This window comes from Notolepis coatsorum (genome assembly GCF_963971535.1).
Source record: "Notolepis coatsorum genome assembly, chromosome: 7".
Lineage (NCBI taxonomy): Eukaryota > Metazoa > Chordata > Actinopteri > Aulopiformes > Paralepididae > Notolepis > Notolepis coatsorum.
This window is the reverse complement of record NC_140171.1, coordinates 6,187,660-6,212,072: the sequence shown is the minus strand read 5'-3', so window position 1 is coordinate 6,212,072 and position 24,413 is coordinate 6,187,660. Positions and strand designations below refer to the sequence as shown.

Genomic DNA, 24,413 nt, shown 5'->3' with positions numbered 1-24,413 from the left:
CTCTCCGCGGACCTATATATTTTATGCATAGCGTGGGTGGTGATGATGATGATGATAGAAACCGCTGTTGAATGCTGTTATTTCACTCATTGAGGGACACAAAGAAGTCAAGTCCGATGGGATTTGGGAATCTCAAATACAAATCGGGATTGGAATAAAAAATGCATTTATATTAAACAATACAGAATATACAGCACTTCTTGGGGTCTGTAGGGTAAGCACTTATTCCCTCCCCCATGAACATTTATGGAGATGTATGGGCCTTTTAAGTCGGTGATAAAAGTGTCTTTCAAGGATAAGTGAGCTCCTGCACTGATTATTATAGTTCAATATTCAATATTTGATCACCATAACCCCCCAAAAAGCATAAAAAGGGGGCCCCGCCCGAAAAGGGCCCTTAAAAATCGTGCTTGCGCGCTACGCGCGCTTGGTTAATATATACACACAAGTGTGGTGCCCTTTTCAGCCTTTGAGCACCTGCCCCTCTAAAGTCCTGTGCACATCCCTGCCTGGTAGTGTGGCCTGGTAGTGTGGCCTGGTAGTGTGGCCTGGTAGTGTGGCCTGGTAGTGTGGCCACCACCAGCTGGAGTGCAGGATAAAGTATACAATGTCTCTGAATGTCAGGCTTGAGCACAATGCTCAAAGTTATAGCTGCTTTTCCCTTGTAATTGATTAGTCCCCCCTTGTAATAAATTAGTTATTAATTTAACTGTCGAGCCACAAAGGTTGCTGGTTTGATCGCCAGACTGGTAGGGAAATGGGGTCGGGGGAAGTGAATGAATAACACCCCCACCTCCCTCAATGCCCGCCGCGGCGGACGTGCCCTTGAGCAAGGCAAGTCAACGGTGTCAGACTGTGCGGTTGTATACTGGGCAGCTCCTGGGTGTGCATGTTTGTATCTGTGATCGTGAGGGGTGGGGGCAACGCTTATACTGGGTGATGTGGTCTCCTGGGGGGAGTTAACCCTTTGGCTCCTGTGCGTCCCGTCAGGTTCTACATAGCCCTGTCGTGTGGGCGTGGCACATCGGAGGAGCCCCCGGCGGACGTGGCGCTGGAGATCTGCGTTCGATTCAGGGACCGACAGGTCCTCCGCAAGGCCCGCGTCTCTGGAACCTGGGGGCACACCGAGAGTCCAATCGCCTCCTTCCCCTTCATCAGAGACCAACCTTTCGGGGTAAGAAACTCTACTGAGACTGTACGAGACTGTACTATCTGTACGAGACTGTTCTACTCAGTCAGTCAGTCAGTCAGTCAGTCAGTCAGTCAGTCAATCAGTCAGTCAGTCAGTCAGTCAGTCAGTCAGTCAGTCAGTCGCCAGTATGTGGATAATGAGAATATATTTATTTATTACATGGCGTTTTAACATTCGCGAAAATGCTTGATTGTGATTGGTCAATAGCGCTCAGTTGCCCATAGCAGCGGTCAGTTATTTTTCTATAACTGACCGCTGTAAATAACCGAGCAATAACAACCGAGCAATAATGACCGCTGTTCGCAGCCGGAGCAATCAAGCATTTAGATCGCAGTCATGAAAGCTGCTCAGCATGTGCACAGCTGCACTCATCAGTGCAAGCTGCCGGCGATGACAGCGCGGAGCCACAGAACAGAACAATTGCGTCTGCATTTGATCTCGTCTTGTCGATGGTGTAAAATGAATTAGGTATATTGTTAGTAAGTTAGCCATGTAATAAGCGGGATAATGTATAGCTATACTGCGTTTAGAACACCTCGGTGAGGCGCCTCGGTATTCTAAACTCCGTGTCGGTCAATTATTTTGCGACAATGACCTCGTAGCTATACCTTATTATCCCTTACATATATCATATTATATTTAATATAGTATATATTCATATTTAATATATATTATATTGTATATATATATATATATATATATATATAAATGTTGTATCCTAACCTTTTTGTTACTGTGGATAATGAGAATACATTTTAATATATATACAGTATATATATACAGTATATACACACACACACACACACACATATACTGTATATACATATGCTATATACTCTTTGTCTTTCCTGTATGAGGAAGCACCAAGCCAAATCCCTAGTAGGCATATACATTATGTATGTATATTGTGATTATGTATGTGTATTGTGATTATATATGTGTATTGTGATTATGTATGTGTATTGTGATTATATATGTGTATTGTGATTATGTATGTGTATTGTGATTATGTATGTGTATTGTGATCATGTATGTTTAATTATTGTGATCATGTATGTGTATTGTGATTATGTATGTGTATTGTGATTATGTATGTGTATTGTGATCATGTATGTGTATTGTGATTATGTTTGTGTATTGTGATTATGTATGTGTATTGTGATCATGTATGTGTATTGTGATTATGTATGTGTATTGTGATCATGTATGTGTATGGTGATTATGTATGTGTATTGTTGTGATTATGTATGTATATGTATGATCATGTTTCAGTGTGTACCGTACCGTACCGAATGGCTGTGTAGTGTACCGAACGAATACGGTATGTTAACCACTAACGACCGCCCACCGGGGGCTGTTTTTTTCACAATCTAATATAATTATTATTATAAAAATATATATATATACAAGTCGATTATTCATTTCAATATAGAATATCCGTTGACAGCCCTACAAGTACAATTAGTTACTGCACACTACATCACCCCTGAGTGGAACATGGAAAGCCAAACTTTCCCCCACTGTACCGAAAACCCGTACCGAACCTTGACTTCAAAACCGAGGTACGTACCGTACCGTGGTTTTTGTGTACCGTTACACCCCTAATGTGTATTGTGATCATGTAGTATGTGTATTGTGATTATTAGGGGTGTAACGATGCATCGATTAATCGAAATGCATCGATTCTAATGTGTTAGATTCGATGCATCGATTTGAATATGTTAGAATCGATTATAATCGAAATTAATCGAAATTATAATTTTTTTTTTTTTTTTTTATGTATTTTTTTTGTGTGTATTGTTTTTATTTACCTATAGTCCATTCATGCTGAGTGAATCAGTTCCCCCAGCCACATTTGTGTATTAAATTTTTTTGGGGGAATTAACTGAATGTATCGCAAATGTATCGAAAATTTATCGAATCGAATCAAATCGAATTGTGGTCAAATGAAGAGATTTCATGATGCATTGGAATTGTTGCCTGAAGAATCGTAATCGAATCGAATCGTTGTGAGGTCGAATTGTTACACCCCTAGTGATTATGTATGTATATTGTGTACATTATTAGGATTGTGATTCTGACCAGACATCTTGTTCTCGTCCAGATGGAGATACACTGTGAGCTGATGCGTTTCCGCGTGCTGGTGGACGGACAGCAGCTCTTCGACTTCTACCACAGAGTGACGTCCGTCCAGGACATCGACACGCTGTGGATCAACGGCGGCCTGAGGATCACAAAGCTGGGCTGAAATAACCCACTCCATGTCGGACAGACATCGAAAGACATGTGTCATCATCATGCAAGAGACACGCCATCCTTTGCGTTTTTTTGGGGACCATTGTCAAGGAATAGCCAAAGCTGACGGGCTCTACATTTTTTTTTAATATATTTAAAAGAATATATTAAAATGGGCTGCTGGGTGGCGCAGCGGACTAAGCGCTCGTCACCAACACGAGAGACACTGGTATCGAATCCGGCTGTCAGCGTTGCCTCCGGCTTGGGCCGGCCGTCATACTGACTCAATTGGCAGAGTCAGCGGGAGGGAAGCCGGTGGGTGGTAATCTGGTCGTTGTAAACAGCGACTCCTACAGGTCGGTCAGGGCGCCTGCACAGCGAGGAAGGGAGATGGTGAGGGTAGTGTGAGCCTCCCACACGTTACACCTCACCAATGAGAGTCCGCGCTGGCAGGTGAAAAGAAGTGGCTGGCTGACTCTGCATGTATCGGAGGGGACATGCGATAGTATCTATCAACCCTCCCTAGACCGACCAGTGGGAGGCACATGCGAGCAACGACCTGGAAGGGGAGGGGAGGGGGGGGGGGGGAATTGGCATGACTAAATTGGGATGGGAGAAAAACACAGAAAAACAGGGGGAGAAAAAAGTAGATAAAAAAAAAATATATGTATATTAAAATATATTTAATATTTGGCCGGCTGTAGAATTGGCGTTTTCATGACCTTTATACAGGTGGAGTTTTGCTTAATGCACATACCAAGTGAACAAAAAGAATATTAAAAAGAATATAACTCTCCTTTAAAAGGAACAAGCCAACATTATGGGAACTGCATGCGCTTACTGTCTTCTCCAGAGTCAGACAAGAAGATAGATACCAATACTGTGCGTTCAGCAGGCCCGGACTGGCCATCGGGAGCACCGGGAGTTTTCCCGGTGGCCTGGCCTGCACAGATAAAAAAAAAAATATAATATATATTTTTTTTTGCCAGGCCATTGTTTCTAGTTGTGGCGGCGGCGCGGCGCGATAGTTAGATAACCTAGGTGGGTGGGGAACAACCAGGATTTCACTGTCTGCGACAGAGTTGGAGAACTATCTGACTCTCTCCCTCGGATCACACACACACACAATGGAGCCGTGCTGCCGCTTGTGATTGGTGGAGGCGGGACCAGGCGATACAACTGATTGACAGTGGAGGCGGCGAATGGAATGGCAGATGGCACTCTGCAGAATACTGTAACAGCCAGGCAGTGAGCCAGGTAGTTTTGTAATAATGAAAGGTCTGTTATTTAATGTTTGTGTAAGGGCTATTTTAACTGTTGATGGGTAGTGCATCAGTAAAGTGAATATGGTATTGTGCTCTTGCTCTGTTTGAATAGGTGGAGAGAGTGGTTAACTGTATTATAATAGTAAATAGACAAATATGTTGTGCTCTTGCTTTTTTCTTTTTGAAGGTGGAGAGAGTAGCATTGCTAGTGCCACAACTAGCAAGTTATGAACCTCAAGTTTTATTTGAGGTTCATAACAGTACATTGTACTAAGCAATTGTTGGCTCATTAGTTTGTGATTCACATGAACTAAAATTCACCAGAATGCAGGAAATTAAGTCTTTGTAACAAAAAAAATCCTGGTGGGGGACCCCCAGACCCCCCGCTTAAAAAGTGGCCTGACTGGGGCTATATTTCGCGCTATATCTCCCGGTATGAATTATTTCCCCAGTCCGGCCCTGGCGTTCAGTATAAAGCTATCCGGCTGCAAGCTAGCCTAGCTTAGTACAAATGAATGGAAGCGGATATGGACTGAACGCACAGAGAGGACATCTGACTCTGGAGAAGACGGCAAGCACATAAACGTGCAATATCATGATACCAGACACTGAATATCAAGCAATACATTTGAGTAAATACCATTCACTCAGGAATTATTTATGATGCATAACCGAAGATGGTGAAAATGGTTTAAATGTCACTGTAACACTAGTTTTAGACAGTTTATTTATTTGCTTTTAGCAACAATGTTAGCTCCACAAAGGTGGGGTGGGCTGACGTAGGGGTGGGCCGTGGGGGGGTTGTGGTTTCAAAGCACAAGGATGTACTGTATGTATGTGTATACAATTGTTTATTTATTAATCAAACTGCCATGCTGTTTGTGAAACGCCTTTATATTATAGACCTATTGGTTTACATTTTCATCCAAGTGCTGAGAATATTTTTTTTTTCTGTTTTTTTTTTATATCAGATGTTGTTAACATTCAACCACTTTGAAGTATAATTTATGTTATTGTATACTATGCTATTTGCAGTAGGTGTAGGCCTGCACCCTCTTTGTATTGTTTTCTATTCTCGATGGGACTATATAACTCTTCAGGACAAATTCCTGGTGTGTTATTGATGAAATAAAGTGATGTTCAACATAGCTCTACCGTTCACTGTTGATTCGGAGACGCGAATAGGTGTTTTTCAGACCAGCAAGTCGGCGACTGTGTCTGAAACAAGTGCATGGGGGGCAAAGGTGAAGGGTTGATGCGGGATCACACGGGGTCATCTGCGTTTTTTACCAAAGCTGCAAATCCGCATGTCGTCATATCATATTATTAATATATTTTTCTTATTTTTATTTATTTATTTTATTATTTACACGACAAGATTAGGTCATTACATTTTTTTTTAAAGCAAGACATTCGGTAGTAAAACTAAATTAAAAATAAAGGGGGGATTACTACTCCTTGTGACAATGTGTAAATTCTTACAGAAGTCGTCATCATTTTAAGTTGTTTATAAAACATAATCCATAACCATACCCTTAATTAACCACTCCCTTACTACCGAAATAGGTAGTGTTTTTGTTTTGTATCACAAACAGTACTGTGTTTGTAAATCTGGTATGTCATAAATGTATAGATGTAGCAGTACTGTCTATCTGTATGTCATATATGTCATATATGTTATGAGGAATTGAAAATGGGGGACCCTGATGTAATTGATTGATTGATTGAAAACGTTATTAACAGATTGCAGAATGGGTACAATACAGTACAGCTCAATACACACAATTGTTAAGGGGATGCAGACCAGAGAAAGACTTTCATCTTGTTTACATCAGGGTCCCCCATTTTCAATTCAACATAACATATATGACATACAGATAGACAGTACTGCTACATCTATACATTTATGACATACCAGATTTACAAATACAGTACTGTTTGTGATACAAAAAGAGTCTAAAAAAAGAGAGTATAATTTGACATAGAAAGTCAAACTGTACATTGGAGGAGGTTGGGTTGGGTTGGAAAGACGAAAGTCTTTCTCTGATTGATTGATTGATTGATTGATTGATTGAAAACTTTATTAACAGATTGCAGAATGGGTACATTACAGTACTGTACAGCTCAATACATACAATTGTTAAGGGGATGCAGACCAGAGAAAGACTTTCGTCTTGTTTACATCAGGGTTCCCCACTCTGGTCTGCATCGCCTTAACAATTGTGTGTATTGAGCTGTACTGTATTGTACCCATTCTGCAATCTGTTAATACAATTTTCAATCAATCAATCAATCAATCAATCAATCAATCAATCAATCAATCAATCAATCAATCAATCAATCAATCAATCAATCAATCAATCAATCAATGAAAAAACGTAAACATGTTCTCCCGGGCCGTGGGATCTAGCAACACAGGACACAACAAGAAGCCTACCTGCCGCGTAAGCGTGTAGTCTTTTACCAACACACTTAAACGCGCGGCCAATCAGATCGCGGAACTGCAAGTGTGTTGGTAAAAGACTACACGCTGCCGCGTCACCAGCGCTCGCGTCGCACGGCATGCTGGGTAATCTCGGGGCAGAGAGAGAAGTAGGAGCAGCAGCATCAACCGGCGGCGGACTCAACCTTAGTTTGTCTCCAGTGGCTTCCAGCCCTCTCTCTCCACCTTTGTTGTGTCGGCTCATATTTATATATACCAACATGGAAACTACCCACTTCGACGGTCAAGACCCCACGGTTAGTTAGAGATGTTGTTGTTGTTTCTTCGTGTTGTGTAACTGTCAAATAATCAACCCGGATGCCCAGGAGAAGCTAGCTGTTAGTTAGCTCGCTAGCTAGCCAGCCAGACGGTAGCCAGACAGGTTGTTGTTGTCAGTGCTAGCAGCGTTAGCTTAGGTGCGCAGTTGACTTGTCAGTTAGTTGTTGTTTCTGTCGTTCTGCCAGTGCATTCTCCGTTATCAATGCCGAATAACGTAACGAAGTTTGATAAATGACAGGAAATAATAACGCGCTTGGTACTAGTGATGGCAGACAAGTCAACTGGCTAGCTAGTAATGCTACTACTGTGTCAGCTAGCTGGACTAAATACACTTCCAAGTGAGATAACGTGATTCCATCTCCTGCCAGGAGAGAGGAGGGCAAAGGTGTTGTTTTTTGTGGCCTAAACTAGCCTGATGGGTGGCTCTGCAAGCTACTATCGTCAGCTTGTCACTTCTTTCCCCTGACAGGCTCATGCTAGCCGGTATGCTAACTAACCTGTTCCACATAATATCGGTCATCATTAGTCAGCTGTCATGTTTGTCAATATTCCAATGTACAGTTTTGCTTGTAAAGTTGTACAGTGTCCCTCCCCACCCCTCCTACCCAACCCCCCCACCACCCAACCACCTCCAATGTACAGCCCCCCCCCACCACCCAACCCAACCTCCTTCAATGTACAGTTTCTACGTCAAATGTATATACTCTCTTTTCGAGACTCTTTTTGTATCACAAACAGTACTGTATTTGTAGATCTGGTATGTCATAAATGTATAGATGTAGCAGTACTGTGTCTGTATGTCATGTATGTTATGATGAATTGATGAAAATGGGGGACCCTGATGTAAACAAGACGAAAGTCTTTCTCTGGTCTGCATCCCCTTAACAATTGTGTGTATTGAGCTGTACTGTACTGTACCCATTCTGCAATCTGTTAATAACGTTTTCAATCAATCAATATTAAAATGTTGGTTAAAACGGTACCATGCTAGCCAGCTGGTTTGGGCTCTAGTTAACGAACGCTACCCTGTTCAACGTGCAAGGGATATTTATGCCTATATTATTATTGTTAAGAACATTTGATTTACATGTGTGTAGCTAAAGCTGGGTAGCTGACACTTGTAGTTCGTTTGCTAGGTTAACAGTTGACGTTCTCAAAGGAGTGCAAGGTACCCATGTACATGTCAAAATACTTCCCAAAGGTCAGTGAATACCACGATCACAACACCAGAGGGAGCTCCACAAATCATGTAAAACCCAGATTCGGCTCAAACAAGGGACTAAACACGTTTAGCAATTATGCCACATCAATGTGGAACGCCCTACCTAAAGCTGTAAAGGAATGTGAATGAATGAATGAATGAATGAAAACTTTATTAACAGATTGCAGAATGGGTACAGTGCAGTACAGCTCAATACATACAATTGTTAAGGGGATGCAGACCAGAGAAAGACTTTCGTCTTGTTTCCACCAGGGTCCCCCATTTCCAATTCATCGTAAAATCACTACCCACTTTCAAAAACACTCTCAAAAAACACCTGCGTGAGACTGCAATTCGAAACTGGCCCCTACAAATGTCCTAACCTAGTTGTACAGTAAATGACCAAGTAAGGCTTTGTCAATATTCCAATGTACAGTGTAAAATCTGAAGGGTTTTGAAACATGGAAGCTCCAGTCCTGACCTAAAAGTCGAGTGCATCAACATAGTATTGTCCATTAACAGGGCTAACATTCAAATCTCCACAAGGTGGAACATTGGACAGCTTTTTAACCTCCGCTGGAACTAATTAGGGACATTAGGGCTGGTTCCCTATTTCTACGTAGAAGTAGACATTAAAGGTCTGTAACACTTGTGTCGAAATTCCTGGCTCTAAGATACTGTGTCAGATAAGGACACAAAGCAAACAAGTCCTTTTGTTGCCGTCCACAGCTCACAGAGGCTTGGGAATGTGTCGTATGAAACGGATAGGGCTGTGAATACACGGCCAACACACCACGTTGCCCTTCTAAAGAGGCCGTATACATAGACGGAGGTAGACTCGTTCCCCTAAGTTTTGTCTTCAGCGTAAACGTCACAATTTGAAATCAGTCGGCGAGTAGAAGTCGTCGGCGTAGAGAGACTATAGTGACTTGATTCATGGATGTCTCTCTAATATCCTCCTTGAACACCAAAGAGGGGTCATTCCAGCGTCCACTCCTTTGTCTGGAGTCACGGTGCCACTTCCCCCATTAGCACTTAATTACTGTCAATTTGAAAACAATCTGTCCATTCTTCGGCGTGGAGTGCTTTCGGTAATTCAATTTGAGGTTAGGCCTTTAGCGACACGGCGGACCAAGCTAATAGGCCCCCAGAGCGGCGGTAAGAGGTGCTCTCCCTCGTCCTCGTCTCACTAGCAGGCTGGAACTACGAGTTCCTGATTTCCACAGGCTGCAGGCATCGTATACCAGTATAATATGAACATATTATATAAGTCTTAGAGGGATACCTGCTCTATACACATTCCATGAAATTGAGTAATTTCGATCCACTCAGAAAGCACTTAATAATAATAATAATAGCTTGGATTTATTTAACGCCTTTCAAGAAACCCAAGGATAAGATAAGATAAGGATAACTTTATTGATCCCCTTGGGGAAAATCGGGCGTCATAGCAGCATGGGGGAGGGGAGGTGCAGGTATGGGCAGGGTGATGGTAGAAAGACATAAATATAGGCAATCACATTTTATCTGAATATAAAAATACGAGAAAATAAAACTGTAAACAAAGGTGCAGGTGAGCTTTACAATGCAACAAAAAAGACAAGGAATAAAGTAAACCAAATATATAATAATAACAAGGACTACCAGTGAAAGGTAGTGAAAGGGTTAACCGTCTGTAGGGGTAGTGAAAGGGTTACCATCTTTAGTGTGGTAGTGAAAGGGTTAACCGTCTGTAGTGTGGTAGTGAAAGGGTTCATTCAAGTCTTAAGGATTTTGGCAGAGCGGATCTCAGCCGGGAGAGGGTTCCAGAGGGGCCACTTGAACTGGTGTTGGAGCTGGACATCTGTAGCGTTTGTTAGCCGTTTTACTGGACTCCAGTAGTCCAGTGGCGTTAGCAGTTTTACTGGACGTTACTCACAATGTTACTCACAATGTTTCTGAAAAAACACATCTTCGGGCGGCTACGTGGTGCAGTGGGCAAGGCGCTCACCACGCATACTGGAGACTGGGCTCGAACAGATTCGTCCCCTGTTCGAGCCCAGCGCTCCACATTGCTTTCAGTTTAGCTGGTCGTCCGCACTAATACACATTGGCCGTATTAGGGGGAGGGAAACTGATGGGTGGGCATCGGGCGTTGTGGACAGCGACTCCTACAGGCCGGTTGGTGCGCCTGCGCAGTAGAATCAGGAAGCGACGGGGGCGGTGCCCCTCCAAAGCCCAGACCCCTGACGCTGAAAGATAGGGCCGCGCAGGTGGAAAGATGCGACTGCTGTTACCTCGAGTATCGGAGGGGACTCGTGCTATGTATGACTTAGTCCACATTGCAGCCGGTTTGTGGGAGGCATGAAACAGCGTTCAAAGACAGGGGAGAGTTGAATTGGATGATACGAAAATTGGGATGGGAGAAAAAATAGAAAGATGGGAGAAAAAGTGGATAAAAAAAAAAAAAACACATCTTCCAAATGGCTTCCTATCTGCTTTACAATCAGGGAACAAAATAAGTACCAGCCAACCGCCAATGGCTGGTAAAAAATCTGCCTGGCTGGTAGTTTTTAAAATCTACCAGCCAAATGGCTGGTAAGTCAAAAAGTTTAAGTTTGTTCCCTGAGAGCAGAGCTACACAGCAGTGCGCCTATTTTGCGAGCCGAAATAAGTCTGTGGTTTTTTCTTCTTCTCACAACGTGTCAAATGCATCTAACATGCATTGCATCGTCGCCATTCCTTTATGCCCACATCGCCCCGAAATGAACGTTATGTTAGCGTAAGCTAATCCTGATCAGCGGCAGAGCCATAGAGAACAGCAGACAGTGTGGACTGGGGAAAGGGAAATGGGGGGGGCACTCTCCCTTTCTCTGTGTGTGTGCGTGCGTTTGGAAAGACGATGAAGTCACTAGTCAGGACTCAGGAGAGGAGTATATTGTAGTAAACTGAGGATTACTGAGGATGCACAGATAATGTTGATATTCAAATATAAAAAGGTTTCGAGAGGAGTGGAAGTTTGAAGACAGACTAGACTACAATATGATGCGGGGGTGGTGAGTTGAAACGTGTGTGTCCCCGACCCCACTTCTATGTTTCAATAAATTATTTGCATTTAAAACTATTAACGCTGACTCATTCCTTCAGTCCACTCAAAATTATGCTAATATTCCTTATGTTGTTTATGATATTAATTGAAAATAGCATATGAGAGTATTATATAGTAATAATAACACATGGCGATATACTAAAAAGCTATTTTAAATTTTTGGCTGTTAAAAAATCTGCCTGGCTGGTAGTTTTTAAAATCTACCAGCCAAATGGCTGGTAAGTCAAAAAGTTAAGTTTGTTCCCTGTTTACAATGTAGATAACTATAGGACTTTGTTGTTTTACAGAGGAGGACTTGTGGGGACGTGTCCGGTTCACTAAAATGTGTTTCTGACAACATTTCTATGTGAGAAATGGGATATGCAATCGCTGGATCTGAATTAATATTTGATCCGCGACGCCTAGTTTGACAGTTTGATCTGAATTTCGCTAGCCAGGTGCGCGCCGCCGTTCCGCAGTGCGTGTGGGAAAAATGGTTAGCTAGAATATATTTCTGACATCATTTTAGGCGAGAAATAGCATATGCAATTGCTGGATCTTAATTCATATTTGAGGTGTGAGGAACACAAAGGGAGGGGGGCGGTTTGGCCGAAGAGCCTCTTGTGTTGTGGTCTGATACAGGTGCGATAGCGACATCTAGTGGCTGTCTGTCAACTGTATATCGTACCCTTAAAATGGGCGGAGTAGGCTATACCTGTTAATAGACACTGTTTACAAATATGATTCCCGTCTAATGACATCTCCCCCCCCACCCCCCAGGTCTAACCCGAAGGACTTGTGATCGGCAGTGAACCATGGAGCCAGATGTGATCCGGATCTACTCGTCCTCCCCTCCGCCGATGGAGGACGGCGCGGAGGAAGAGGACGACGAGTTCGGAGACTTCGGCGGCTTCTCCGGCGGCGGCGTCCCCAACAGCGTCAGCTTCACAGAGTTCGACACGCCCACCACGTTCAACCAGACCCGCGCCCTGAACGCCACCTCTCCCCCCGAACTCCTCAACAACGGCGGGGTGGCGGGGGGTGCTGGCGCGCGGGGCGGGACGCGCGGTTCGGTTGACGGGCCGGCCAAGCCCAACGGCGTGGCCCCCGGGGTGCGTCTGGACGCCGCTCTCCCGGAGAGAACTGTTAACGGCGAGAGTAAAAAAGTTCCGTCTAACTCTCTGGACCGGTCAGGGGGCGGTCCGACGGACGGCGGGGTCGTCGACTGCAACGGCGGCGGCGGCGAGGTTCTGACGAACGGGTTCGCAACTTTCGAAGATCAGGGAAGCCCGTCCTCGCAGAATTCCGTCCACTCTCATAAGAGAGGAGGCTCGACGGAGGACGGAGGGTGCGGCATCCCTCCCGGAGGTCCCGAGGAGGACTTTGCTGACTTTGCTGCTTTCTCTAGCGCTGAAGGACACGCCGGCCAGGCGCTGGACACGAGCGAGAGCTCGGACAATCCCGACAGGGGGAGCTGGCCGGCGGAGGAGGAGGGCGCCTGCCAAGAGCACTCTGATTTAGAACAGGGAATCACTTTAGAGGTGGGCGGCAGGGACGCGCACAGGACCGGCTCCGTCGCGTCCGACTCCCTGTCCCCCTCCGCCTCGGGCGGCTTGAGCAACGGGGACGGGGGCGGTCACACAGACGTTGACTCTAAACAAAGGGACGTAGCCTCTTCACACGCCACCTGCGAGACAGTTTGCACGAAAGAAGCACTCGCTCCGAACGGGGTCTGCTGGTCGGGGGAGGAGGCAGGCGGCGCTGCAAACGGCCTTTCGCCTGAGACCGCTCCAGACGGAGACGGGGGGCAGTCGGACGGGAAGGGTTCCGGGAACGAGACGGAGACGGAGACAGAGACGTCTTTCGGCCGGCCGCTGTCGACGGACGCCCTGGAGGAGTACGGGGACGCGAGCACCACGGGTTCGGTGACCTCTCCGCCCCTCCAAGAGGACACGGCCACGCCCGCCGACCACAGCCAGCTGGCGGAAGACGACGACGACGATGATGAAGACTTCGGGGACTTTGGAGACGTAGGCTCCTTCAGCGGGCAGGGCTTCGCAGATTTTGACCAGCTGGACGTACCACAGGAACAGGGCAGCCTGGACTCCTCGGTGCCAGAACAGGGCAGCCTGGACTCCTCGGTGCCGGAACAGGGCAGCCTGGACTCCTCGGTGCCGGAACAGGGCAGCCTGGACTCCTCGGTGCCGGAACAGGGCAGCCTGGACTCCTCTGGGCCGGAACAGGGCAGCCTGGACTCCTCGGTGCCGGAACAGGGCAGCCTGGACTCCTCGGTGCCGGAACAGGGCAGCCTGGACTCCTCGGTGCCGGAACAGGGCAGCCTGGACTCCTCGGTGCCGGAACAGGGCAGCCTGGACTCCTCGGTGCCGGAACAAGGCAGCCTGGACTCCTCAGTGCCGGAACAGGGCAGCCTGGACTCTTCGGTGCCGGAACAGGGCAGCCTGGACTCCTCAGTGCCGGAACAGGGCAGCCTGGACTCTTCGGTGCCGGAACAGGGCAGCCTGGACTCCTCAGTGCCGGAACAGGGCAGCCTGGACTCCTCAGTGCCGGTGCAGGGCAGCCTGGACTCCTCAGTGCCGGAACAGGGCAGCCTGGACTCCTCAGTGCCGGAACAGGGCAGCCTGGACTCCTCAGTGCCGGAACAGGGCAGCCTGGACTCCTCAGTGCCGGAACAGGGCAGCCTGGACTCCTCAGTGCCGGAACAGGGCAGCCTGGACTCCTCGGTGCCGGAACAGGGCAGCCTGGACTCCTCAGTGCCGGTGCAGGGCAGCCTGGACTCCTCAGTGCCGGTGCAGGGCAGCCTGGACTCCTCAGTGCCGGAACAGGAAACGGCGGATGCAGAAAAGGAGGACGACGACGACTTTGGTGATTTTGACACCCCTAAATTCCACTCTGGCGGAGCGGAGGAGGAGGAGGAGGGCGAGTTTGCGGATTTCCCCGCCGTCGGCGACAGTTTCGGTAACTTCGGCGCGGACGCCACGGAGGGCGACGCCGCCGGGTGGAACGCTTTCGACGAACCCCAGCCCGGCGAAGGGGAGGGAGACTCCTCCTGGGCCGCGTTCGGTGCGGAGGAGAGTGCAGCCGCCAGTGCCGCCGCTCCCCTGGGAGGAGAGGCTGAGTGGCAGGACGGCACGACGGTGACGGTCCCTCCCGCCCACGGCGATCGAACCAGCAGGAGAGACAGTCACTCCGTAAGTATTCTGCTCTGTCCTGAGTCATACACCACTGGGTCTCCACCAGGGGGGACGCCCCGCACCACCTCGTCCCCTGCCAATAACATCTCATCAGTCCCAAAGACACTCCCGGTATTGGCCGATACATAGTACAGATCCGACCCATTGCTGAACAGTTATTAATAATAATAATAATAATAATAATAAATATGCGCTTTTCAAGAAACCCAAGGACCAGGGGGCGAAACTAGAGCCCGCCAAGCGCCATTGGCGGTCAGTTTTTACGTTTGGCGACTCCCACTGAGAGGTCTGCCCGCCGTGTGGCGGGCAATCAAATAGTCATGTGAAAACCGAAAATCATGATCCAATTCTTAGCAGAGTTCTCACTCGCTGTCTCAGCACAGACATGCAGCGCACCGCGCACTGCTGCTCCTACCCCTCCCGCACCTGTTTCTGTATGCTGCATGTAAACAGAGGCTATTGCCTCGGACAGTCACCGTGACGTTAGTCTAGTCAGAGGGACCTCCGTGAGCTAATGTTAGCTACTGTTACAAAATGACCCAGTCAACTATTCACTTTTAGTTTAATACATGAGGCATTGTGTAACGTTATCCAGCCGGCTAGCTACTGATAGCTCCCGACATCAACAACTGCTCCAGCAATAGTCCAGTGCATAATACCTCCGTTGGCTAGGTAGCTCACGTTAGCCCACGTTAGCTCACTAGTCACTACGAAATATCGCAGTAAACTAAATAGTTCACTGAGGCGTTGTCCCAACGCCATCCAGCAGTAGCTACAGATAGCTCCTGACATAAATGTCCTACAACATGCGTATTCGAGCCCCTGGCTTACATCGCATGAGGGCTGCTGAATAGGGTCCAGCTGCAGCGCAGGATAATCCTTTCATGCTGAATGTAGAGTTTAGGGTCCAGCTGCAGTGCCGGAGAATTCTTGCTGGAGCAGGAGGCCACTCGAGTATACACACAGACAGTGGAGCTGTTTGCAGACAGCGAGGTGGCGATGTCTCGCAGATAATACAACTACAAGTATGATTATATAATATATATATTTTATTAAAAAAGAAAAAATTTTATATAAAATCAAAAAAAGTTGGCAAGTAAGAAATATGCTTGGCAGATAGATTCTTCCCATCTACCCGCCACTGGCCGGTGAGTCAAAAAGTTAATTTCGCTCCCTGCCAAGGACGCTTTACAGTGTTTCCCCTAGGATTTCTTTCAGGGGGGGTGGTAGCCGGTAGGCCCCCCGAAACTACTAGTGTCATCATAGGGCCTGCGCGCCCATTAAGCAGACTTAATGATTTTATAGTGTAACGTTTGGCTACTTGAAGGAGAGAGAGAGACTGAGACTTGTTACACGCGACGCTAGTCTGTCTCGGAATTGTCTCGGAATGGATTTGGTAGCTTTTTTCTGCGTCTCTGTAGACCGTGCTGCGCCACCGTTTTAAAGTCGTAGTGAAGATTGATTTATATGAAAACCGATGTATGTATAATTTAGCTAGCTCGCTAACGTTACTGTGATTAAAGCAAGCTTTAAGTAAAAAAATATTAATAAAAAAAAAGTATATTTTCTATTATTATTATATTTTTTTTAAGTTTTCAGGGGGGGCCGGCGGTGGTAGGGGAAACACTGCTTTACAAGGCAACAAAAAAGACACATAAGGAATAAACTAAATAAATAAATAGTAATATCAATAAAGGAAAGGACGGGGACTAGAGGTCGTAGTCCTTCATGAACAGGTGGGTTTTCAGTGTCTTGAAGGAGTCCAAGGATATGGCAGATGGGATCTCAGCCAGGAGTGAGATCCAGGAGAGAGATCCCCCTTAGAGGATCCTCATTTAGGCCGTTGGTTTGGGTTCACTGTAGAGACCTGATCTAGGCAAATCTCAATTTGTCCCCATTGGAGACGTCTTAACTACATACCGAATGTATTTTTTACATTCGAAGCTTCTATTGAAGTATTCGAACGAAGCTTCGAATGTCTGTCGTCATATTTTATGACATAATCCAAATTTATTTCATATATATTTTTTTTTATCAAACTAAATCCTCAATTTGAATAAAGTGATTAATCTGATTAAATTAGTCTTTTTCTTTTATTAAATCAAGGTTCTTTAATGAATATAACATCAATTTCGTCAACTTAAATATTCCAATAAGGGCACAGTTGGTACGAAAGTGATGGTGACGTCTTATAGTATAATACTATAATATTATAGCCTAATCTTTATCTGCAACTGTGAAGAAAAACCCCATAACAGAATGAATAGACACATAAAAAAAAATATATAAAACAAATTAAAAAATTGAAATAAAAAATGTATTAAAAATTCAAATGTTGATTTATAATTCGAATGTCAACATTATGATCGAAGCTTCGAAGCATTCGGTACAGCCCTAGTCAGAAATACTGAAAATCAACTGTTTTGATTTTACACCTGGTTCCTTGTTCTCTGAAATCCTCTGATACTGATAGTCTGTTAGAACTAGGGGTGCACGATATTGATTTTTTGACCCCGATATCGATACCGATAACTTTCTGCTCCTCAAGGTCGATACTGATAACCGATATATATATTTATTGTATTATAAAAAAAAATTATATTCCTGTAGTTTTGACCTAACCAGATTTATCATGACATGAGCGTTACTACTATGAACAAAACAAAGCCAAGAGAACAGTTTTGACTCTTCAAATAAAGTGACTATATTTATTTTTCCAAATAAATATAATTTGAGTCAATCACAAAATTCACAATCCGTCAATGTCATTAACAATGTGTTTCCCTGGGGCGGCTATGTGGTGTAGTGGGCAAGGCACTCGCCACCAGTGTGGAGACGCTAGGATTCGCGTGTTCGAATCCAGCTCTCCACATTGTTTTCAGTTTAGCTGGTCGTCCGCAGTAATACACATTGGCCGTATTACGGGGAGGGGAACTGAAGGGTGGGGATCGAACGTTGTGAACAAGCGACTCCTACAAGTCGGTTGGTGCGCCTGCGCAGTAGAATCAGGAAGTGTCGGGGGCAGCGTGAGCCTCCCATGCGTTACTCCTCGACACTGAGAGATCGAGCTGCGCAGGTGAAAAGATGCGACTGCTGTTACTTCAAGTACCGGAGGGGACTTGTGCTATGTATGACTTAGTCCACATTGCAGCCGGCTTGTGGGAGGCAAGAAACAGCGTTCGTGACAGGGGAGGGTTGAATTGGATGATACGAAATTGGGATGGGAGAAAAAGTATAGAAAATGGGAGAAAAAGTGGATAAAAAAAAAACAATGTGTTTCCCTGAACAATGAGTGAACTAAAAACCAACAGGTATTGTGCTTTGTCAGTAGGGATGGGTACCGTTGGGGCGCCCTCGTGGCGCACCACGTTAGTGCATCGCACACCTACGCGGCCGTCCCGGGTTCGCTTCCCGCTCCCGGTGACATATGTTGCATGTCTTCCCCGCCTCTTCTCCCGTTCATCCTCTCCTCATCTGTCGGTCATATCTGACCATGAAAAGCAATAAATGCAAAAAAAGATCTTTAAAAAAGGGATGGGTACCGTTCACATTTGAACCGATACAGTACCGGTACCTGTGAATCGATACCGGTACCCTTTTTCGGTACTTTAGTCTCTAAAAATGTACCTACCTCAGTTGTAAAAAAAAAAGAATCCAAACTTCTAACCCTAACCCTTTTTTTTTTTTAAACTTTGGCCATTCCCCTGGCTCTTTTTAGCGTTTATCGCATTTTTTACTCTGGTCAAGAATGACCGACAGAAACAGGCTGAAGGGGTACAGATTGGGGGGAAGACACTCTGGGAAAGGCACGGCTGCAGTCCGGGATTCGAACTCGCTAAACCCCAGATCCGTGACGAGCACGGTTGTCCCCGGCGCCGAAATAGCGCTCGAGGTACGTGGTGAGCTACTGGAGCTCCCCTCAAGTAAAATCTTAAGTAAGCATATATTGTGCATGTGAACGTTGACATGAAAAGAAAAAAGTAAAAAAAAAAAGAAAAAAAAAGTATCGCAGCTATCAATAATTTTATCGGGTTTATCGGGATGACGTCATAATTGCTGATATCGGCCCGATAATTATCGGGTCGTGCATCCCTAGTTAGAACCTAATATCCACTAGTGTCTGTATCAGTGGTTCATTACCAACACAGGGGCGACAGTGGCTCAGGAGGTAGAGCAATCTGGAGGTTCCCGGTTCGATTCCCACTCCTCCCGGGCAGCGTGTCCTTGAGCAAGACACTTAACCCCTAACTGCTCCCGATGAGCATTGTTGGCACCTTGCACGGTTGCCTCCGTCGTCGGTGTGTGAATGTGTGAGTGAATGGGTAAAATGTGAGGAACAAATTGTAAAGCGCTTTGGATAAAAGCTGGTAGATAAATGCACCATTTACCATTAATCAGTGGTTCATTACCGTCCTACCCAGACTATCATACCTAACAGCACTAACCTCTTCATCCTCCAGTCACACTAGTCTGACGGAGCCATAGATTCACCAGACAAACGAGACCGGTTCGGTTTTAGATTCACCAGACAAACGAGACGCCGGGTTCAGTTTTAGATTCACCAGACAAAAGACACAGCTTCAGTTTTAGAATCGAAAATAGTCCGATAAATAAGAGTGAGACAAACATAAACAACATTTTCCCCTTTACTTTCACTTCGTTGACTTTGAAGTGTACACCGACACAGGGCGGCTGGGTGGCGCAGCGGACTAAGCGCTCGTCACCAGCGCGAGAGACACCGGTATCGAATCCGGCTGTCAGCGTTGCCTCCGGCTTGGCCGGCCAGTCATACTGGCTCAATTGGCAGAGTCAGCGGGAGGGAAGCCGGTGGGGTGGTATTCTGGCCGTTGTAAACAGCGACTCCTACAGGTCGGTCAGGGCGCCTGCACAGCGAGGGAGGGAGATGGTGAGGGTAGTGTGACCGCCCACACGTTACACCTCACCAATGAGAGTCCGCGCTGGCAGGTGAAAACATGCTGCTGGCTGTCTCTTATGTCTCGGAGGAAGCATCTGATAGACTTCAGGGCTCCCTAGACCAACCAGTGGGGGCACATGCGAGCAACGACCAGGAAGGGGAGGGACGAATTGGCATAACGACTAAATTGGGATGGGAGAAAAAACACAGAAAAACAGGAGGAGAAAAAGTGGATAAAAAAAAAAGTGTACACGACACGTCACACGTGGGCTTGTGGCTTTTGTTCAGATTGGAGCCCCACCCCTTTTTTAAATCGACCAATCACAGGTCCGCACCCCCAACCGGGGGGGCAGCGGACGACAACTCTCATTTCATATTTGAATTATTAACCACCCGGCCGTTCACGAGCGCTCAGGCTCGGGGTGGAAATGACAGGCGATATCCTCCCTTCCTGGAACCTGCCGAGTGGAAGGTCTAGTTTTGCTGCGGGGCAGAGGAAAAGAAAACATGCTTCGCTGGCATAATGTTTACCATCAGAGGCTGTTGGAATGTGGCAGGAGGCGGTAGAACAGGGGTTCTCAAACTTTTTCATACCCCAGGGCCATTTTATTTAGGATTTATTTTGGGGACCCAAATATCGCGTAATTTCAACGTGGAATTAAGGAATATCAAAATAAAAGCACACGTAAAAGCACTTGATCATGCATATTTATTAGAAGATTTTATTACACCACTATGTTATCAATACACATTTATAAAACAGGCATATTTAGCCAGAATATGTTGCCAGAACCTAAAAAAAGAAGAAAAAAAAAGATTTTATAATTATTTTATACTTACCAATTTGGCACGCGACCCGTAGTTTGAGAACCACTGCGGTAGAGGTTAGGTTGTCCCTCACCTGCCCTCCCCTCAGGAATGTGACCTGGTCAGGTTTCCCATGCCCTGCTACGCTGCACTGCGTAGCACTACAGTACATACCGTTAAGATTAGACATGGCTTCCCGCTATGACTGGAATGCAAGCACTACAGGTTAATGGCGACTTTACATGCTTTCCACGAAGAATGGCTATTTTTATTCCATGTTGGAAGTAGGGATGAGTTAGAATTTTTTGAATTTTCTAATAGTCGTGCCAGTCTCCACATTCGATTTTCATGTCTGAGTCGAAAGAAATATATATTATTATTATTATGATTATTATTATTATTCTTTTTTTTTAAGTGAAGCAATCCATTCTTATTTAATTAATTGTATATTTAGAGGCAGCCTAATTTTCACAGCCTAATTGATCTAAAAGATGGACATGCTACTGTTTCTGTTTGTTTATTAACACTATGGGTGCCGGCCAGAAATCCGGAAAATGACTTTGGATTGCCAGCGCTATTTGTCTATGGAGATATTCCCCTTCTTTGCAGGGCTATAACTTTTTAAATTCTATTGCTACATTGCCATTATTAGGGCCCATTCAAAGTCCTATATGTATTGTTCATTGTGTAGCAACGTTAAACTTTTTCATTCACATATTCATAGTAAAGTATGGTCTAATGTATAAGTATGTTTTCATCTCTTTCTGCAGCTTTCTCCAGAACGTGATATATAGCCCCAAATGCATTATATTGATGATGAAATACAGTTTGATGGCAATCGGGGCGATATAAAAAATTTCAATTGGACGTACTTCTAGAATGATCTACGTATGATCTGATGATGACCGGATGGGCGGGGGATCGTTTATAATTCCGTGGGCAGCGTTATATCATTCATCTAGTGTGGGTGATATGTTCATCATAACAGTTTATATGGAATACGATCAAAAATAACGCTGAATCTTACCGTATCCTCCTCGCGCCGTTGGGCGATGAGCGTGGAACAGTCATTTACCTATTATGGTATGTAGAAATATCGGGTCCATTTCCAGCTTGTATAATAGTATATATGTCCAAATCATGTTGTTTATCGAGTTATTGGCAATCGATCGCTATGTATTGTGTCGAGATCGAGTCCCGGTAGCCAAACAGAGTGCCCGGAAGTAATATGGCTGACCAGCACAACCTCCATAGCACTTCCTGTTTGGCGATTGCGCCGATCGGCCACCAGATGGCGCTCCTGAACCGCCAGAGAGCTCAGTGGGTCCTCCTGGTAGATCTCAGGCCAGCGGAGGGGAAATATGAATCCGATCGCAGATTTTTGAAATATTGATATAAGGACGCTGTAAAGCGTCCTCCGGCAACTTGAGCATGGCCGGGAATGACGCTGTAAAGCGTTTTCCGGCAGTCAAAGTGTTAAAACCGGTTGATAAATAGGCCAATGATATGCTGTTATTATAGGCTACGATGGTGAATGGTGTCATTTTGATTTATTGTCGGTCAGCTGAGCCAATCAATGTTCTGAAGGATTATCTGAACTTCAGATGTGCAACACCCTTTGATTTTAATGATCCATATTCCATTCTATTAAAAAGAATTGATTGAACTGAAACTGAATATTTGAACTGAATTTAAACGGAAACAGAAAATAACAATTTCGTGTTTTTGTTTTTTCGGGGGGGGGGGGGGGGGGGATTTTCCAATATTCGGTCTTAACACATTCCCCGCCAATCACGTTGTACAGCGTTATTGCCGGCCATGCGTTGTCTGCCAAACCACGCTGTACAGCGATATTGAGATTTAATTTTTTCGCCATGGCATTCATAATTCATATATACACCTCCGGCGCTGCAGCTGGACCCTACGGCTAAAAAAAACGACGGCTCAACACCGCCGCCTGGTGGATGGTCGGGCGAGTTACACTGGTAAACAGGATATGGCTGGTGTGCGTCGATTAAATTCATCTGGCCGTCAGATATTGTCGCAAGGCTCCCGACAGACACTATAGTACATATCGATCGCTTTATAAACTTAATAATCGATATGATTTCGGCGTTTATTGCGACATACAAACCGGAAATGGACCTAGGCGATCGACGTCCTATACCTGGGATCTTTCACCGCCAGTCTCATTGACGCACGGTAAGAGGACGCTGACGCTATTTTCAGCCCAATTGTTTATTCTTTTCACTGCAAACTAGGGCTGCAACGATTAGTCGACATAATCGACGACGTCGATTATAAAAAATCGTCGACGAGAAATTGTTGCGTCGATTAGTCATTAAAAAAAATAATTTTTTTTTTTTTTTTTTTTTTTTTTTTTTTTGTGCACTACCTATCTTTGTGAGAGTGGCTTCTCAGGGTTCCAGACAACATCATAACATGATGATCCCATAGCAAATTTTGGACATTGAAAACATTGTTCCCCTGCAGGAGATGATGATCAGACTAGAGTCAAGAGTAGACACACAATACATTACACACGCACTCCTCTCACTCACACACAGCGATCAGAGTAAGACACACACATACACACTCCTCTCACTCACACACAGCGATCAGAGTAAGACACACACACATACACACTCCTCTCACTCACACACAGCGATCAGAGTAAGACACACACACATTCACACTCCTCTCTCTCACACACAGCGATCAGAGTAAGACACACACACATTCACACTCCTCTCACTCACACACAGCGATCAGAGTAAGACACACACACATACACAAATTACACAGTACACACCTCTCACTCACACAGCGATCAGAGTAAGACACACACACAAATTACACAGTACACACACTCCTCTCACTCACACAGCGATCAGAGTAAGACACACACACATACACACACACACGAACTCCTCTCAGACTCACACACAGCAAACAAAAGTTATTTAAAGTACACTTCCACTTTAATTTGTATTATTTAATTTATTTATCTTGTTATGAGTGATTGCTGTATTGTTCTTCAAATACATTTTCATTTAAAGTGGCTTAAAGATCCAAATTCAAATGTTTCATGAGTCATTATTTTAATTTGCTATGGGATCATCATGTTATGATGTTGTTGTTTGGTCCTGACAAGAGTCTCAAAGTCTGGGGTGATGGTAGACAAGCATCTCTGAGGTCATGCTCAATGTCCAATCTGTTCCTCTGCTCTGTCTTCAGCTGGACCAGAGCTGAGAAGCCACTTTCACAAAGATAGGTAATTAAAAAAAAAAAAAAAAAAAAATCCTTTTTTTTTTTTTTTTTTTTTTTACATTGGTTTTCGATTAGTCGACTAATCGAAAAAATAATCGGCAGATTAGTCGACTACCAAATTAGTCATTAGTTGCAGCCCTACTGCAAACCGATCTGATCAATATATCACCCATACTACATAAAGCATTTACTGACGATCACGGAATTATAAACGACCCCCCCCCCCTTTCATCCGCGCATGATGACGCATAATGTATAGGATCATATACAGTTGCATTTTTAAATATAGCGTGTATCGGGAATAAACGGCATTTGATAATCTATATATGCGTTTATGCCTATAACTCACGTTCTATGAATTACTGCAGAAGGTATTTTTGGATGAATCTATGAATGAAAAAGTATAACGTTCCTACATCCTGAACGATAGATAATCGATGTTGAATGGGCCATAGCAATGTCAATTTAGCAATACAATTTAAAAAGTT

At 45.0% G+C, this 24,413-nt stretch overlaps 2 protein-coding genes across 2 annotated transcripts in view; both read left to right on the top strand.

Moving 5' to 3' along the window:
* LOC311232597 (galectin-related protein B-like) overlaps window positions 1-3,440 on the top strand; it is a gene marked incomplete at both ends in the record, with an annotated part of 21,896 nt that extends 18,456 nt beyond the window's left edge. Inside the window, 2 exons of the mRNA XM_084319457.1 lie at window positions 991-1,174; window positions 3,297-3,440. Coding sequence (XP_084175583.1) covers window positions 991-1,174; window positions 3,297-3,440 — 328 coding nt within the window. The remainder of the gene's footprint in view (window positions 1-990; window positions 1,175-3,296) is intronic.
* A 3,857-nt stretch (window positions 3,441-7,297) lies between these two features.
* aftpha (aftiphilin a) overlaps window positions 7,298-24,413 on the top strand; it is a 52,908-nt gene continuing 35,792 nt past the window's right edge. Inside the window, exons 1-2 of the mRNA XM_084319456.1 lie at window positions 7,298-7,431; window positions 12,502-14,930. Coding sequence (XP_084175582.1) covers window positions 12,537-14,930 — 2,394 coding nt within the window. The 5' untranslated portion in view covers window positions 7,298-7,431; window positions 12,502-12,536. The remainder of the gene's footprint in view (window positions 7,432-12,501; window positions 14,931-24,413) is intronic.